General features: G+C 40.7%; 1 protein-coding gene across 2 annotated transcripts in view; it reads left to right on the top strand.

The window, feature by feature from the left end:
- Positions 1 to 13,989, top strand: part of Slc38a11 (solute carrier family 38 member 11) — a 49,029-nt gene extending 35,040 nt beyond the window's left edge. For both annotated transcript variants that reach the window (XM_052725212.1, XM_052725211.1), the window contains 2 exons: positions 47 to 178; positions 13,514 to 13,989. In XM_052725212.1, coding sequence (XP_052581172.1) covers positions 47 to 178; positions 13,514 to 13,813 — 432 coding nt within the window. In that variant the 3' untranslated portion in view covers positions 13,814 to 13,989. The remainder of the gene's footprint in view (positions 1 to 46; positions 179 to 13,513) is intronic.
- The last annotated feature ends 4,145 nt before the right edge of the window (positions 13,990 to 18,134 follow it).

Here is an 18,134-nt window from a genome sequence, read left to right as displayed (position 1 = left end):
AGGAAACCTCAAGAACACCTCTCAACCTACCCTGTTTATTCGCCAGGTAATTGCCAATGTGTTTTTTGGTGGGAATCCTTCATCAGTGTTCCACATCATCTTAACAGTGGTTATCATTACTGCAGCCATGCTGGTGTCATTGCTGATTGATTGCCTTGGAATAGTTTTAGAACTCAATGTAAGTACATTGAAAGATTTGCTCCATCCTTTCTGAAAATCTCATTTAAAATGTTTCCATCTAATACCAAATGTGCTTCCCTCTTTTTTTAAAGTATCACATTCTGAGGTATAATGGGAATTTGTTTTCAACATAATAATAAATATTGATAATGATGATACTCTGCTGTTTATGGAAGCATATGCTTTTTGACAGTGCTTCTCAAAGGGGGTGATTTTACTCCCCACCCAGGAGGGTGGCATTTGTAATGTCCAGAGACATCTTTGTCTAACAGGGTGGCAATGCTATGGGTATATAGTGAGAAGAAGCCAGGAACACCAAAAACATCTCATGATGTTCAGAACAATTCCTCACAACAAAAAATGTGTCTGACTAAAAGTGTCAAAAATTCCTTGGTTGCAAGTCTTATCCCTGTACTATCCAGGTATTTCTCAAGTTGACTACACCCTTCACTGTATGTGGAATTGAAATGTCTGGTGGACTTGTTGATGTAAATTGAGGCAGAGTTTTTCTGTCCCTACTGCCCAGTCCCAAATAAACACAAAAGTTTATATGAATTACAAAATGCTTGGTCAATAGCTCAGGCTTATTACTAATTAGCTCTTACTTTTAAATTAATTCCTTTCTATTAATCTATGTATTGCCACATGGCCCACGGCTTTACCAGTCCCTGGCATCTTGCTTCTTGGAGCAGCTGACTTGTGTCTCTCCCAACTCTGCCCTTCTTCATCTAAGACCTCAGTTTGATTGTCCTGCCTAACTTTATCTTACCTTGGTATAGGCCAAGCAGCTTTACTATTAACCAATGAGAGTAATGCATATTCACAGTGAACAAAAGGATCATCCCACAGCATCTGCCCCTTTCTGTCTATTCAAAAAGGAAGGTTTTAACTTTAACATAGTAAAATTACATACAACAAAACAGTTATCAAGCAAGAATTATATTTACAATATCTAGTCTATTTGTATTTGACAAAATCAGAGAAAACACTCAATTATCCATCTTATCTTGGTGAGTCTAAAATTTCATATCTAATTTGCCTTTTATCATAGCTAAGGAAAACTATAATTATAACTATATAGTTTTCAACTCCTTCATAGACCTGAGAAGGAAATATTACCTGAGTAAGCAGGAAATACAGGCAAGAGACTTCCAAAAAATGTTAGAAATGACAGAAACAGCTGGCTACCTGGACAGTCACCCAAGGTTTCTCTGTAATGCTGGGGCATCCATTTCTGGCCTACAGGCCTAGCATATCTGACAGACTTTCCTGTGAAGCAGGGAATTCTAAAGGACTGTCCTACCTTGTATTGGCAAAGTTGGCAGTCACCTTTCTTGCATTCTGCTGGCCCAGTTTGGACAGTAACTGTCAGCAATTGAGGCAAGGGCAGTTTCTTTGCCCACATGGCTAGCTTTTGCTGTAAAGAAAACAAACTCCATATGGAGTTTCTATGATGTCCATCATCTTTCCTGGAGTTTATTAGTGCCAGCAGGTATGTCTCATTGTCATGAAAAGTCTAAGTTCTTAAAACATTTTAAATGCCATGTTCTGTAGGTCTTTAAAGTATTTGAAGATTACATATCTATCTGAAATATATCTTGTATACCTAGAAAACCTAACTAACATGACTATAAGTTTGACTATTATATATGACTATTAATTTGTATTTCTTAATTATATGTTACATTTTTAATTAAGCTGCATAAACATAATACCTTAAATAAGTGTAGAAATATACATATAGTATAACAAAATTAACTTTAAATTTGTATCAATAAACTAGCATCCATACCAATGTAAAATATTTTGAGTTTAACAGTTGTTTTTTGGATTAAAGTAGATTCAATAATCTACCCTTTCCCCCCATCATTTCTATTTTATACCCCCTTTCTTCTTTTAGAAAGAAATTGACTATGACCAATAACAATTTTACCAACCCCCTTTAAATGAAGACAAATATTTATAACCAATATTTTGGGAATGTGGGCATAGTTTTCTAGATTACTTCCTGTTGATTGGGGGGCACTGGTAATCTTTGAGGGACCCTGAGAAAGATCAGGATAATTGTTAAGTCTTGACTGGAGTACTTTGTGAGGCTGGATCATCTCAGTCAGTAGCCTTGAAGCTGTTTTGGATACTGGATCAACTGGGCTGTTTTTATTGGTGTCTGGTCCCCTTATTCTGTCCTATAGTTGTTTTTAAATTTATTTCTTTATGCCTATAGAAAGGATTTCAGGGGGTCTTCCATGCTCAAACCTGATTTTCCTTAACCTGGAATGAATCCATAGTTTCTCATTTCTTGTGGAAATAAAAACAGAAACTGTCTCCCAAATTAATATATCATTTGACTCAAATTTTGAAGTCAAGATATTTTTAAAATATATAAGTTGGTTTAATATAGTAGCTCCTTAATCCAAGATCTCTTAGTAGTTATTATTTGCTCATTAACAGTCAAAAAAATATAATGACAACACAATACAAGATAGAATCCAGACTCTGTGTATTTTCCATCTTTACATGACTTTATATAGTTTTTATTACTCTATTTCTTTTTTAAGGATTTTATTTTATTATTTTTAAATTGTTTTTAAAATCTGTTACTGTCTCTACCCTTTTTCTTCTCTCTCCCAAGCCTATGTATATTCTTTTTTTTTTTTTATTTATTTTAATTTATTTTGCAATACAATTCAGTTCTACATATCGGTCACGGATTCCCTTGTTCTCCCCCCTCCCGTCCCCCTCACCTTCCCCCCAACGCCCCCCCCCATTCCCATCTCCTCCAGGGCAAAGCCTTCCCCACAGACTGAGGTCAACCTGGTAGACTCAGTCCAGGTAGGTCTAGTCCCCTCCTCCCAGGCCGAGCCAAACAATCCTGCATAGGCCCCAGGTTTCAAACAGCCAACTCATGCAATGAGCACAAGATCTGGTCCCACTGCCTGGATGCCTCCCAAACAGATCAAGCCAATCAACTGTCTCACCCATTCGGAGGGCCTGATCCAGTGGGGACCCCTCAGCCATTGGTTCATAGTTCATGTGTTTCCATTCATTTGGCTATTTGTCCCTGTGCTTTATCCAACCTTGGTCTCAACAATTCTCGCTCATATAAACCCTCCTCATTCTCGTTAATATTCTTAAACACACTGTAACCCATTTAGAGGGTTTTTGTTGTTGTTGTTTGTTTGTTCTGTCTGAATCTGTTTTTACTGTGCATCTGTGACCTTCTTCTCTGTCTGCATGAGCAAAACCTTAAACCCACCATGCAGTTCACAGCTGGGAGATGCCTCTCTATCCAGAAGCCTATGTGAGACTGCGGGAATCTGCCATGCTGTAGCTCAAGTCTGTACACTGTGGCCAGGGGATGTGTCTCTGTACCTCAGTCTGCATGAGAGACAGGAACTATGAAGTTGTTCTTGGCTTCATTTCTGTGTTCTAGAACCCCTTCCGCCAGTTTTTTTTAAAGCTTTCTTAGGCTTTCTGTGGATGTACGTGCCCCATGTTGGGCTGCCATATGTAAACAGGCATTTCCTGTCCTGACTGCCCATTACCAAATAACCACCTCAGAGGCTTAAAATTACTTATAAATGCTCAGTCAATAGCTCAGACTTGTTACTAGCTAACTCTTACACTTAATTTAACCCATGTTTCTATTTATGTTTTGCCATGTGGCTCATGGCTTGTTACCTCATCTTTACATGCCCTGCTTGCTCGGCAGCTGGCTGGCATCTTTACACCCCACTGCTTGCTTGGCAGCTTGCTGGCATCTCTCCTGACTCCCCTGACTCTACCCTTCCTCCTCCCATCATTCTTTCTGTGTCAGGCTGTTTGGCCAATCTCTTCTTGCTTTGCTATCAGCCAATCAGTTTTTTTTATTAACAATGAGCATAATCCACAGCATGTTGAAATTATAGAAAGAATAAAAATCTATCCCAATTACATAATCACTTTGGGTGACCCAAACTTCTTTTCCTTTAAATATGTTTTTTCTCTCCCCAGACTTTTGTCATCTCTAACCACATAGATGTAGGTCTCTATTGTGTCATGTCTGAACTGATCTTTTTCTTTCAAAGTAATTGGAAATGCTGTTTGTTCTGTAACCTAGCCCTTGCCTTATTGAAACTTATTTCCAATGTACTTCTCCAAAGTCTCCCTTAGCTGCCAGATTTATTTTCAGTCTGTGACTGTGCCATATCATTTTTTCTCTTCTCCTTTACCCTATCTGTTTTTCCATTCATTCCTTTTCCTACGTTGATTATTGTTCTATGTCTGCCTAAATCCTATGAAGACTATTGTCAACTATAACTTCTAACTCATTTATTCAATGACCATATAGTCACTGAGCAATTACTCTGTATTACACAGTAGAAATAGAGTGATGGAAGGAAATTTGAAAGAATCTAACCTTTCTCACTAACATGACTATTCAGCTGCTGTATGGATGATGAAGAACACACACACACAAATTAACACACTTTTGGTGACAGATTCCATTGCGTACATAGAGGGAGAGAAAAGAACATCAAGATCAAGTGGAATTAAGAATGATTCTACTTTATTTTGTGAAGCTAGGTAATGGTGCCATTTGATGAGATAGCAATGGAATGAAAACCACTAATGCAGAATTACTATTCTTCCCTCTCCCACAAGCATTACAGAATTTCTAATCAGAATGAAACCAGTTAGTATCTGCTGGTCATGCATCACAGGGAGGTCAGAGTTATGCAGGAGAAACTCCAGTTCATCGTGCAGTCCTGACTATGAGAACTGCAGGATAAAAGAGGGTTTATCATTCACACTCACCTCACTATTCTTTCCAATGCCAGTGTGACTTGAAGTTCCAGACAAAAGCAGGAGGATAGCCTGCTGATAGCCTGCTGAGGAGCAAATAATTTGGACTTTTCTTATATCAAATGGAAAAGGGATAATGTCCATCTTCCCCAAATGCCAGACACTAGGGACACTGGGGAATTTTCCATTGCATAAACAACAGGAAAAAGGCTCCCTTTGGTATGTTGATGCAGCCATGTAGTTCCAGCAAGTTAGCTTATCAGGAGACTAAGCAAGGGGATCACTTGAACCCAGTCTGAGCAGTATAGCAAGACCTCATCTCTAAAATAAATGGAGAGGGGAGATAAACGAGAAATCAAATCATATAATAGTCTTGATTTCTGTAAACAGTCCCTGTTTAACTTAATGAAAATAACTTTTATATAAGATCTTAGAACATGTGATATTTGAACTGTCCATGAATTATCTTTTCTTACCAAATGGTAAGCTCTTTGAAGACACACATATTTAATGATTTTCTCAATGGTCTACCACAGTGGGCAGTGTGCTGAGACTACTGGGCTCAAATTATTACATGAATGATTATGCCTTGTTACTACAGTTTAGGACCTGTTTATATAAATATTCATGAACACAAGAGTATTCAGTAGAATAGAAGCAGGAAATAAATTAAGGAATCTCTCTCTCTCTCTCTCTCTCTCTCTCTCTCTCTCTCTCTCTCTCTCTCACACACACACACACACACACACACACACACACACACACACACATACACACACACGCATCACAGTGTTGTCAGTAGTAATAACATTTCAACTATACTGTACCGATGTCTGAAATCATGAGCCCCTAGGGCAGTTCCTTTTCTGTTGCTGTGATAAAATATCCTGACAAAGCAACTTAAGAAAGAAAAGGCTTATTCTGGCTCACAGCTCATCATGCCTGAGAAGTCACAGCAGTAGAAGGGTGAAGCCACCCTGACATTCAGGAAGCAGACTGGTCCTATTTCATCCATACCCACAGGAAATACCCTCACACACAACCAAGGAACAACATGCCGGCAGACTGGTAAAGCCACAGAACATGTGGCAAAATATAATTTAATAGAAATGGGTTAATTTAAGTTGCAAGAGGTAGCTACTAAGAAGCCTGCCATGTGCCATGCAATTGGTAATGAATATAAGTCTCTGAGTAGTTATTTTATAAGTGGCTGTGGGACTGTGGGCCTGGCAGGTCCAGAGAAACCTTCAGACTACATGTCTGTGTGGGTGCTTAGAACTGAACCTGGGGCAGTTCTTCAAGAGCAACAAGTGCTCTTCCCACCGAACCATCTCTCTGTCCCCAATTGCTAGTCAGCCTAGCTGAAACAGCAATTTCAGACTCAATGAGAGTCCCTGTCTTAAGGAAATAAGGCAGAGATCCATGTAACAGGACACCCAAAATTGTCTTCTAGCCTCCACATGCATGAACACACTGACATACATATGAATACACCACATTCATTGCACATACAAAACCTGGGGATATATCTCAGTGATGGATTTCTTGTCCAATTTATGCAAGAGTCTGCATCCTATCTATAGCACAGAAAAATGATTTTGTGTGTGTGCATGTGTATGTGTGTGTGTGTGTGTGTGTGTGTGTGTGTGTGTGTGTGTGTGTGTATTTGTGTGTGGGGGAGAACGAGTGATAAAGTTTATCTTTAAATAAGTTTTAAGAATAATCCATACTACATATGAAATGATTTTTTAAATAAACTAAAGTAAATACCAGGCTGTAAGCAAATAGGAACTAAAGATTTTTCCTTCATTTTTTGTTCGTAGCTTTCACATTAGTTAATAGAATTTCTGTGTGGAGATGTAAATGACAACCCAGGGCCTTGTCATGGTTGCTAATCGTGTTAGAAATACTTCTCTATTGTGGCTTTTCAGATATCACAATCACCCACAAAGATGAGACGTGTGTTAGAATCAGAACTTGCAAAATCAGAGAAATGCTGTTATTGCTAAAACTAAATAAATACAGGCTAAATTGTTTGGGTTACCTGGTAAGATTCAGAGCCCATTTAGAATTTCACCTTTGTTTCTTTGTTTTCATAGCAGAGGATAGCAATGAAATATTCTCTGTCAGAGGCATTCTCCATTTTAAAGCGTCCATTTTAAAAGCAAAGAAAGTAAGTCCTTGACCTGTTCTGTTGCAAGACTCCAGCATCTTGGCTGGATGTTGCTGTTAGGGAAGAGAGGTATCTGCAGTAATTGGGCCCTATGGGTTTCTACTTGTGGAACAAAGAGGAAAAAATAATGGAACAGCTGGTGCTGTGGCCACAGGAACCAACCCCCAAAGCACTGTGTGCTGCTTGCTTGGCAGAAAGAACGCAGGTCAACGAGAACCCAGACAGGAGACATGATCATCGCACGAGCAAACCAGAGCCCAAGTTGGCATACTTCCTAGGATAGAGCCTTTTGCTTTTTCCTAAGATATAGGAATAACTTTCACGAGTATCAAATGATTATGAAGAAGAAATTTAAAAGATAGATTTTTGCCCTTTTTTTTCATTCCTGCTTTGAAATATTAGCAGTGGTGAGGGGCAGGGGTAAGAGGAGGGTGGAGGAAGGGGTCAGGGAGATCAAGACCTGCTGCTCAGCACAGCCAAGGGAGCCAGGAACTACTGAAATGTGGCCACATGGGTGGGGGGTGGAGGGGTTAGGGAATAGTGACTCTGCCCTGCAGGAAGTTGTGCTTTATCAGGAGTCGCCCCAAGGAAGGGGGTCATTAGGTATACTCTGGAGGCTGAAGGGCAGAAGGTTTGCTAGGGAGGCAAGGACCAATAGCAAGGAGAAAGGAGCTTCCCAGAAAGCTCCACCTTTAAACCACCAGCTCTCACTCCCTGTGTAACCCAGGCCTGAGTTGTCTCTCTGAGGAACATGGATCCTGTCCATCTTCCTGTGGCCCCTTCTGGCTGCTAAAGAGGAGCCGCTGGCAGGCTGGTCCCTTGCAGGGCCTTTGACGATCTCAGAAGCTGTGTCTCTATGCCCAGGGGAGCCAAATCTTCACTTCCTTCAGGGGTATGAGCAGGGACAGAGGCAGGGGCTATCAGAAGTGGGTCACACTTGTCACCCTCATCACATCCAAGGGCCTGGGGGGTTTCTCCTCACTACAGTCACCCAGATAAGATTGATGCACGTGACTAAGGAAACCCTGTCTGCCAACCCTGGCACCTGGGGTCCATGCCAGTGGTACCACTCGTGGCTGATTCTTCTACTGGACAGCAGCAGCAAGGGCCCCAGTGAGATCCTGCCCTCATCCCTAGCAATGGATCCCATCCCCCAGTCTACTACACCTCACTCCTGGAGGCCCTGGAAGCCTGGAACCTCCAACAGTGTGCAGCAGCAGTTCAGACATGAGTTCTACTTGGCAACCCCCAGCCTTAAGGAGCCAGAATACCATGGTGATGGGCAGATGCAGCTGATCACCAATCTCTGAGGCATCTCATGGACCAAGGGTATGACCATGCCAGGGAGGGATCCCAGAAGGAGTTCTGGTGGGAGTGGTTCCTGATGGACCTGGAGGCTGATGGAAAACTCTCTCTTCACCATGGCTCCACTGTCCCATCAGGATTAATTTTTTTTTCTATTTAGTTTGTAGCTTCTTGCATCATTTAACAGGTTCTATTTAGGCAACAAAACACAGTTTTATGATCTGTATTGTTTGTAAATGTCCTACAGACCTTTTGTTCTTTCCATGATGCAAAATATCCTGGCATCAGGAATGGATGGAATTGACCTGCCTTTTTGAATAAGATGAAATTTGTACCATGTCCTTAATTAGCAGTTATGGTTTTAGGACCTGCCAAGCAATTTCCAAAGCAGGTGGTGTGTCATCAGACAGTTCCACATTAAATAGATTAACATTCTGGACTCCTTTACATAGAGTAGATTGAAAGGGAAGTGGACTCTCATTTTCCTGTTGGTCTTGAGTTCCCGTCATGACTTCTAGCAAAACCAAGTTTTCACACCATCTAGAAAGTAGCTAGATATGGACAAGAGAGTCAACTGGGTTTCTTCCAGTGCAAATACCAGCTGTTACATTTGCTCTGTAATTGTCACTTTCCCAGCTTTATGTTATTAATTTCCATGGTGTGACAAGATGCCATGCCAAAGGCAACTTATAAAAGAAAGTATTTAATTAGTTCTCATGGTTCCAGAGAGTTAGCATCTAAGACTATCATGGCAGAGAGCATGTTGGCAGGCAGGCAGGCATGGTGCTGGAGCAGTAGCTGAGAGCTCACATCTTGAGACACAAGCACCAGGTGGGGATTTAAGTGGGAATGGTGTGGGCTTTTGAAACCTCAAAGCCTGCCCCTGTGACACAGTTCCTCCCACAAGGCAACACCTCCTAATCCTTCTCAAACAGTTCCACCAACTGGGGACCATGCAGTCAAGTGTATGAACCTGAGGGGGCCATACTCATTCAAGTCACCACAGCAACTCATAAGAATCATAACACTACCATAATACCCACTGCCTTGCCTGCCCAGCAAGTTGGATTTGGAAGAGTCCCAAAAAAACCTGGCTGATGACAACATCTGAGTAGCAGCAGGTGGCAGTTTCCTTCCTGACAGCAGCTTTACACTCTCTGTTCTAGATGAGTTAGCCTCACACATGGCTCCTACAAAAAGCAGAGTCTATACACACAAACCAGTGTGTAGAGGTTTGAATAACTTTCACTACCCAATGTCTTACTTCAAAGAAGTTAGAGGCTTATACTTTTTACAAATGCAGATTCATTTCCGTAATATTTTTCATAACTTAATTCAAAGTATTATGTTGTCCATTTAATTTCAGCCATTTGATAATTTATTTTTTATTTGCTATGTACCTTTCATAGATACTTATGTCTATTCAAGTTAATTTATTTTTTTTATTTGCTATGTACCTTTCATAGATACTTATGTCTATTCAAGTTAATTTATTATTTTTATTTGCTATGTACCTTTCATAGATACTTATGTCTATTCAAGGGCTATATGGCAAAACAACACTATGTATATTTATTTTTATTTTTCTATCTTTGTGTGTGTGTGTGTGTATGTGTGTGGGTGTGTCATGCATGTGTATATATACATGTTTGCATGTATATGGGCTCATATGTGTTGAGTCACGTGAGGCCCGAGGTGATGTAGGGAATCATCTCCAACCACTCTTCTTCCTTGTTTGTTGAGGCTGGGTCTCTCATCCAAACACCAGTACTACAAGTCTCTAACCACCTTGCTCTGAGGTCCTGTCTCCATCCTGTCTTCGGAGGCTAGAACTAATCACAAGTTGGTCACCACATCTACCTGGTGTTTCCACGGGTTCTGGGGACCAGAACTCTGGTCCTCACACCTGCATGGTGAGAACTTTAATGACTGAGCCCTCTCCTTAGCCCTATATATTTTAAATTAGAATGCAATATCAGTACCTCCTAGTATTTTGTCATTCTTGTACCTCTTACTATAGAAATATTTTTTAGGCATTCTTCCTCAAAATTTTAGATACTACCTTGGATAGTCTGAGTCTACAAAGTTATTTATCTGTAACTTAGAAAAAATACTAAAAGAGAAAGTATACAATTGAAAGCTTCTAGTATGGAGATGACATTTAGTATCAGACATGTAATTTTATTGGCTAGAATTGAGAAACTCATTCTTTAATAAAGATGTTAAAGGTATAATCTGTAATTTTACATCACCCAATTTCAAATTCAGTTTGCACTGGTTGTTCCTAGAGGGTACATTTAAAAGTACTGTGTGACAAGCCGGGCGGTGGTGGCACACACCTTTAATCCCAGCACTCGGGAGGCAGAGGCAGGCGGATCTCTGTGAGTTCAAGGCCAGCCTGGTCTACAGAGTGAGTTCCGGGAAAGGCCCAAAGCTACACAGAGAAACCCTGTCTCGAAAAAAAAAAAAAATACTGTGCGACTAATGAGACCCTGTCTCAGAAGTAAGAAAATAATAAATAAATAAGTAAACAAACAAACAAATAAGGCATGGTGGCACATGTCTTTAATCCAAGCACTCATTCAGAAAGAAGAGGCAGGAAGATCTCTGTGAGTTAGAGGCTAGACCGGCCTACATAATGAGTATAGGCTAGCCAGGGCTCATAGTAGGAACTTGTCTTTAAAAATAAATAAATAAATAAAAGGCAAATAACCTGAACAGTTCATTCTCCAAGAAAACATAAAAATAGATGGCAGATATAATCAAGTACAATAAAGTCCTCAGAAAACTACAAAGTAAAACCACCATGGACAAATCATTTCACACCTATGAAGATGCTACCATCAAAAGGCAAGAGAACACAAGTATTAGCCAAGGTAACCCTTAGTAGGAATGCAGATTGTCATCTATTATGAAAAAATTATAGAGTTTTTTAAAGCAGTTCAAAAAAATGACTACCACAGAGCCAGCAGTTCCTATCCAAGGTTTGTACCCAAAGGAGACGGACTGACCATCTCATACCCATATCTGCACACCGTGTTCACTGCAGCATTATCTGCATTAGCCGAGACAAGGAAACAACCTCTGTGTTTATCCACAATGAATGAGTAAAGAAAACAGAGCTTGTATATACAATGGAATGTAACTCAGCTTTAAAAAGAAGGAAACCCTGCCTTTTGACACTGTGCAAATGAGCATTATGCTAAGTGAAACAAGCTAGACACAGAATGAAAAAACAACTGCATGATCTTGCTAAGTATGTGGAATTTATTTTTTAAATACAAATAGATTCAGAGACCGGAAATGTGGTCATTGGGGGGAAGGTAGGGAGAAAAAGCAGAGGTGTGGGATGAGGATGCAGAATAGGAGACTAAGGGTCTTAACAAGGCAAGAGGTGGAAGGTGTAACAAGAAAGACTAATTAGCAACAGTGTCCTGTATTGGAGAATTGGGTTAAATAATAGAGATTCGGAAGTTCTTTTCACATACTCAAAAGTAAATGAGTTTTGTTCTAAATGTGTCCCATCATAATAACATGGTATCCACATGTGTTCCACAGCTCCATGTTGTAAACTTCGAATATACACAATGAGCTTTACTTAAAAAGAAAACTTTTATGATGTATGACAAATGTTTGTCATAAAATTTTAATGTTTTAGTTAGCATTTAGCACTTGACATGATGAGGAAAATGTGACAGTGAATTTTAACATTTACAACAGTTGTAAAGTTTCTAGTGAGAATTAGTTCTACTGAAGGGGAAAATCTCTTCCCTTTTGAAGTCAGCCCATGTCCCTGTTTTTACAATAAACAACTCCACTATCCATAATTTTCAATCTGATATTTGCCCCTAGGTTGGATTTACTGGCAATGAGTTGGGGGAGTGTAGCAAGTCACAGTCATTTGGTTCTGCTGTCAATTTTCTGGGGTAATTAATGCATTTAGCTTTACTTGAAAGAAGACTTAGAAACGGGATTTCATGCTAAGCCTGGGGGTTAAACTTTTCTTTCTGACACACACAGGCACTACTTTCAAACAGATGTGGGCGAAGAGGAAAGAGAAATGCCCATCCCATTTCCCAGGGTCCCTCTCTGTACACAAACAGCAGATAAGCCACTCAGATTTGAAAGGCCTTGTAGGGATACAGGAATTTCTAGATAGCATTAGGGAAGACGATGTGACTGGAAAAGTGGGTTTCAAGTTTTCCAGAAGTTCATCTTGTCGCCTGCTTTACTGTCTATTAATCTGCCCCTGCGCTCGCTATACGTTACTCTATTTTACTCTTTTTTCATTTGTAACTACTCCGTTGAAAAGGGAAAAACCTACATCTAAGTCTTTCTTTACCATGTTGTTTTCTTTGTTTGTCTTCACTGAACCTACATGTATGTATAGGTTTTAATATGTATAATGGAAAATACTTAAAACATTGGACTACTTTAAATATTTTACTTATTATTAGTGTGTATATGCATGTGTGATAGGGAGGTGGGAGAGCAGACATGCCATGGCCTATGTGTGGAAGACAGGACAACTTTGTACTGTCAGTTCTCACCTTCTGTCTTTGTGTCTGTTCCTGAGATGGAAATTAGGCCAACAGGCTTGCATTATAGGGTGGCAAGTGCCTTTATCTACTGAGCCATCCCCTCCCCCACAATAAATGTTTCTGTAATGCTTTTTAAAAACTATGTGAGGGGCTGGTAGGGGTGGCACACAATTTTAATACCAGCACTCGGGAGGCAGAGGCAGGTGGACCTCTGTGAGTTCGAGGCCAGCCTGGGCTACAGAGCAAGTTCCAGGACAGGCACCAAAACTACACAGAGTAACCTGGTCTTGGAAAACCAAAAAAATAAAAAATGAAAATAAAAAAAATCACAACTATATGAGGATGCATGGGATGGTCATGTCTGTAAATCCTAGCACTTGGGAGGGCGAGGCAGGAGAATTACTACCAATTAGATGCCAGCCTTGAATACATAGTGAAACCCTGTCTCAGAAAAACAAAACAATATAAAAAACAAAACCAAAGAATTCAGTCCTCTAACATTAATTTGTGTCTTGTCTTCAACACACAGGGTGCGCTCTGTGCGGCTCCTTTGATTTTTATCATCCCCTCAGCGTGTTATCTGAAATTATCCGAAGAACCAAGGACACACGCAGATAAGATAATGGCCTGTGTCATGCTTCCAGTTGGTGCGGTGGTGATGGTCGTGGGATTCGTCATGGCCATTACAAATCCTCAAGACTGTACCCATGGGCAGGAAATGTTCTATTGCTTGACATCTCCTGACAACATCTCCCTCACAAACATCTCCCATTCTCATCTTCAACTGACAACACAGCCTTCCCTTTCGAACCGCAGCATCTTTCAGTGAGTTGGCTGCTTTAAAAAATATGCGTGTTTTCAGAGACGCCGACGCCACCTCCTAATATCCACGTACGTCAGTCTCTTGGTCACTTGTGATCACTGACTTGTATCAAGACTTGCGTGTCCTTACTCTTTACAGTAATATGAAAAATAAAGAGATTTGAATATATATTTTACCTTAAACTGTGACAGACGTCTTTTCTTGTGACTGCACTAATCTAGTTGAGAAGGGCCAGTGAAACCATTAGTATCTGCTTTTAGTCCCCCAATCATTATTTTCTCGTATGTGAGCCACTGTATTGTGCTTTCAAATAAGTAAGTGATTGTACATTAGAACTGGGGATGGCTTCCTTCAGGACAAACCAAGTGTTTTGAGTGTGGAGCACTGAAGAGAGAAGGAAACACAACTCTTAAGTAGGACAGCTATCCCAGCAGCAAAGAGAAAGCTCTCTGCTGGAACCTGGGGAGCATCCCTTGTTTACAGGGAAGTGGGTCCCTGGATGAATAAGCAACAAGCCCCCTCTGTTAAGAAACACAAATAATAAAGTGGATGGGCAGAACAAGCCTGTGTAGGATATCAAAATTATCTCCAGGCTTTCCCATGCTGTAAGAATTTGATAAATATGCTATTTTAAAACTGAAACACACACTCTAATTGTTCTGAGGCAGTAGCCTAACACGTCAGTTACATTTCAGATTTCAACCTGCTGAGGCTGCAGCATGGCAGGAATATATAAGACCACCAGAAGCTGAACCAAGAGACAAGAAGCTTACCCTAAATCTGGGATTTAGGACAAAGCAGACATCCTTGCTGTTCCGGGACCTCAAGGAACAGTTGGGAGTTCTTATTGACCTGGTTTGGTTTTCTGTTGCTTTGTTTAGGAGATGTTTGTTTGGTTTGTTTGGTTTTTGAGACAGGACCTCACTATGCTCTCCTGGCTGGCTTGGAACTGGCTCTGTAGAGCAGGCTAGCTTCGAACTCATGGAGACCTACCTGCCTCTTCCTCCTGAGAGTGCTAGGATTAAAGGCATGTGCAATGACAGGAAGCAGGTGCTGCCACGGAGGTTGTCATGCAGGGTATTTACTGGGAATCCTAAGCAGTGGTGAAGGGGCAGTGAAGCAGACCTGATGATGAAAAGCAGAACTCTGATACAAGCTGATGGCCCTGTTCTGAGTACCCAAGTAAACAGCCCTGCAGCTGCCTCCACGAGTCATTGCATATGGGTTTCTAGGGAAGAATGGGCCCCTGGATTAGACAGCTATTTACCACGGAGCAAACTGAAAGGAACAGAGAGCTGGAGGCTAGGCATCTATAGCATTCATCCTTAGGGATACCTGGGAGGAACTGCTGTGTCTGCGACAGGCAACCTCTATTTTTAGTAAGGATTTCATGTCTTCATATCTTTAAAAATATGTAATAGGTAGAAGAAAATCAGGATCATCTCAATGGCTTCCTTACATCAAGTGCCACCAAGAGGGTAATTTTGACCCTTGCATCTATATTTCAATCAGTTTTGGCCATCCTGCTGGTAAATTATGAGATGATATCACAAGCAGATTTAATATACAGGCCACATATCCCCCAAGACATATATATATATATAACAGTTCTACAGTAGTTTCAATCAAGTGCTGAGCCTTGAGTCATTGAACAGCAGAGTAAGAAAGGCCTGAAGCACTGGTTCTCAACCTTCCTAATGCTACAACCCTTTATACAGCCCCTCATGTTGTGGTGACCCCAACCATAAACCTTGTTGCTGTTTCACAACTGTAATTGTTCTACTGTTATGAATCATAATGTAAAAACCTGATGATGCAGGGTATCTGATATGTAAACCCCGAGAAACAGTCATTTGCCTCTGCCCCACCCCACCCCCATCCCCGTTGAGAACTGCTGGCCTATAGGGAGTTGGATAGATGGTTTAGCATTGGGAGCACTTGCTGTGGGATGGTCTGTATGTCAAATGTGTTGCTGATTGGTCAATAAATAAATCACTGATTGGCAGTGGCCAGGCAGGAAGTATAGGCGGGACTAACAGAGAGGAGAATTGAGAGAACAGGAAGCTGGGTGAGGGAGACACTGCCAGCCGCCATCAGGACAAGGAAGATGTAAAGTCCCGGTAAGCCACAAGCCACGTGGCAAGGTATAGATTAATAGAAATGGATTAATTTAAGCTGTAAGAACAGTTAGCAAGAAGCCTGCCACGGCCATACAGTTTGTAACCAATATAAGTCTCTGTGTTTACTTGATCGGGTTTGAGCGGCTTGGGACTGGCGGGTGAGAGAGATTTGTCTTGACTGTGGGCAAGGCAGGAAAACTCAAGCTACAAGCACTTGCTGCTCTTCCACAGGACTGGAGTTCAATTCCCAACACCCACATCATGCTTCTCATACCTATCTGCAGCTATAGTTCCAGGAGATCCAACACCTGGCCACCTTGGGTATTTATGCTCATATGTACTTATCTGTAGCTGGAGTTATCTCCAGTCCCGGCCAGACCCTCAGCCACTCAGACCCAAATAAACACACAGATGCTTATATTATTTAAACTGTTTGGCCTAACGGCTCAGGCTTCTTGCTATCTAGTTCTTATATTTTAAATTAACCCATTTCTATTAATCTATAAGTTGTCATATGGCTTGTGGCTTACCAGTACTTTACATTTTACTTCTCATGGCGGCGGCAGCTGGATAATGGAATATTTTCCCTGAGTTTTGTCAAATGCAAATGGACTAGACATTGTTGAGGTATTTATTGCTTGTATATATTGTATATAGTTATTATACTTATTGTATATAGTTTTTCTTATATTAGTTATAGCTTTTTTTCTTTTTATTAGAATAAAAGGGGGAAATGTGGTGATATTTTAATTGTGCTGAAATGTGATTTTATTTGTGTGTTAATAAATAAAGTTTCCCTGGAGATCAGAGGTCACATAGTGAGGTCACATATCGAGCCATAAGCAGAGTCAGGCAGTGGTAGCCAACACCCTTAATCCAATCACATGGCAGGTAGAGTCTCTGTGTGGTCAAGGACACAGTCAAGTGTGGTGACATGCACCTTTAATCCCAGTACCAACCATAGAGACCTGGAGGTCTGTATAGACAGGCAGTGACGAGGAAGTCATGTGGCTGGGCTTAGAGCCAATGAGAAGGCAAAACAGGAAAGCAATAAAAGCGCAGGTTAGACAGGAAGAAACTCTCTCGTGTGGGAAACTATGGCATGGTAGTAAGCTAAAGAGTAGTCAGTGGCTCTTCGCTAACTCTCTGATCTCTTCAGCTATTACCCCTGTATTTGGCTATATTTTTTTTTTCTTTTTTTTTTTTTTTTTTTTTTTTTTTTTGGTTTTTCGAGACAGGGTTTCTCTGTGTAGCTTTGCACCTTTCCTGGAACTCGCTTTGGAGACCAGGCTGGCCTCGAACTCACAGAGATCCGCCTGGCTCTGCCTCCCAAGTGCTGGGATTAAAGGCGTGCGCCACCACCGCCCGGCGGCTATATTTCTTATTTACTAAGACTGTTTAGAATTTCGTCTACACTTGCCCACACTTACACATATTAAAAAAAAAAATACAAATGAGTCCTCAATAAAGAAAGACCCAAAGAAACCCCAGGGATGTACTTTAACAGGCCCAGGGACTGGTAGTGAGTTTTCTTCAGTAAAGCATCATCTACAGGAATACAAGCTCTGTTGACTGTATGGTTTTCCAATATTTAATTTATACATTTTTACAGTCCCATTAAGAGCCATACATCTAAACCAATATGCCGTTTTTACAATAAGTACACACTTTTAGAATGGTGCCTCTTAAAATAGTTACGAGGATACTCTCATCCCACGCTAATAAAACATATAAGATGTTTGCAGCAGTTTATCCATAGATTACTAAAGACTGGGAACCACTGACCTGCCCACTCACTTATTAGAAAATGTCATCAGAGATGGGTGAGACTACCAAGAATGAATGAACTACATCAAGGATAATGCAATTTAATGCCTAACAATCTTGTACTTTGGGTATTACTTCAGACATGTTAACCTTAAATCTGCAGCTAGACGAAAGTCCCCTGGTAGGAACCAAATACATCTTTAATATCCAATAAATAGGTGTTTATTTGTTATTAAACAAATGAAGAACAGAAGCACCTTTGACCCAGTTATTGAGAGCATGTATTGCCAACATCTTTCACATTATGATAGGATAAAGCTTAGGGATTCACAGCTATTCTGGAGGAATGCAGAGCAGCAGGATGGCAAAATAAAGCCTAACTTCCCATCCCCAAGAGTCCTGCCTTCATTTAGTAAGAGATCTCTACCAAAGCTCATTCC

Source organism: Peromyscus californicus, unplaced genomic scaffold (genome assembly GCF_007827085.1).
Source record: "Peromyscus californicus insignis strain IS unplaced genomic scaffold, ASM782708v3 Scaffold_7__1_contigs__length_154581171, whole genome shotgun sequence".
NCBI classification, from domain to species: Eukaryota; Metazoa; Chordata; class Mammalia; order Rodentia; family Cricetidae; genus Peromyscus; species Peromyscus californicus.
Note: the sequence above shows the minus strand (reverse complement) of the source record. Positions and strands in the feature narration are given on the sequence as shown.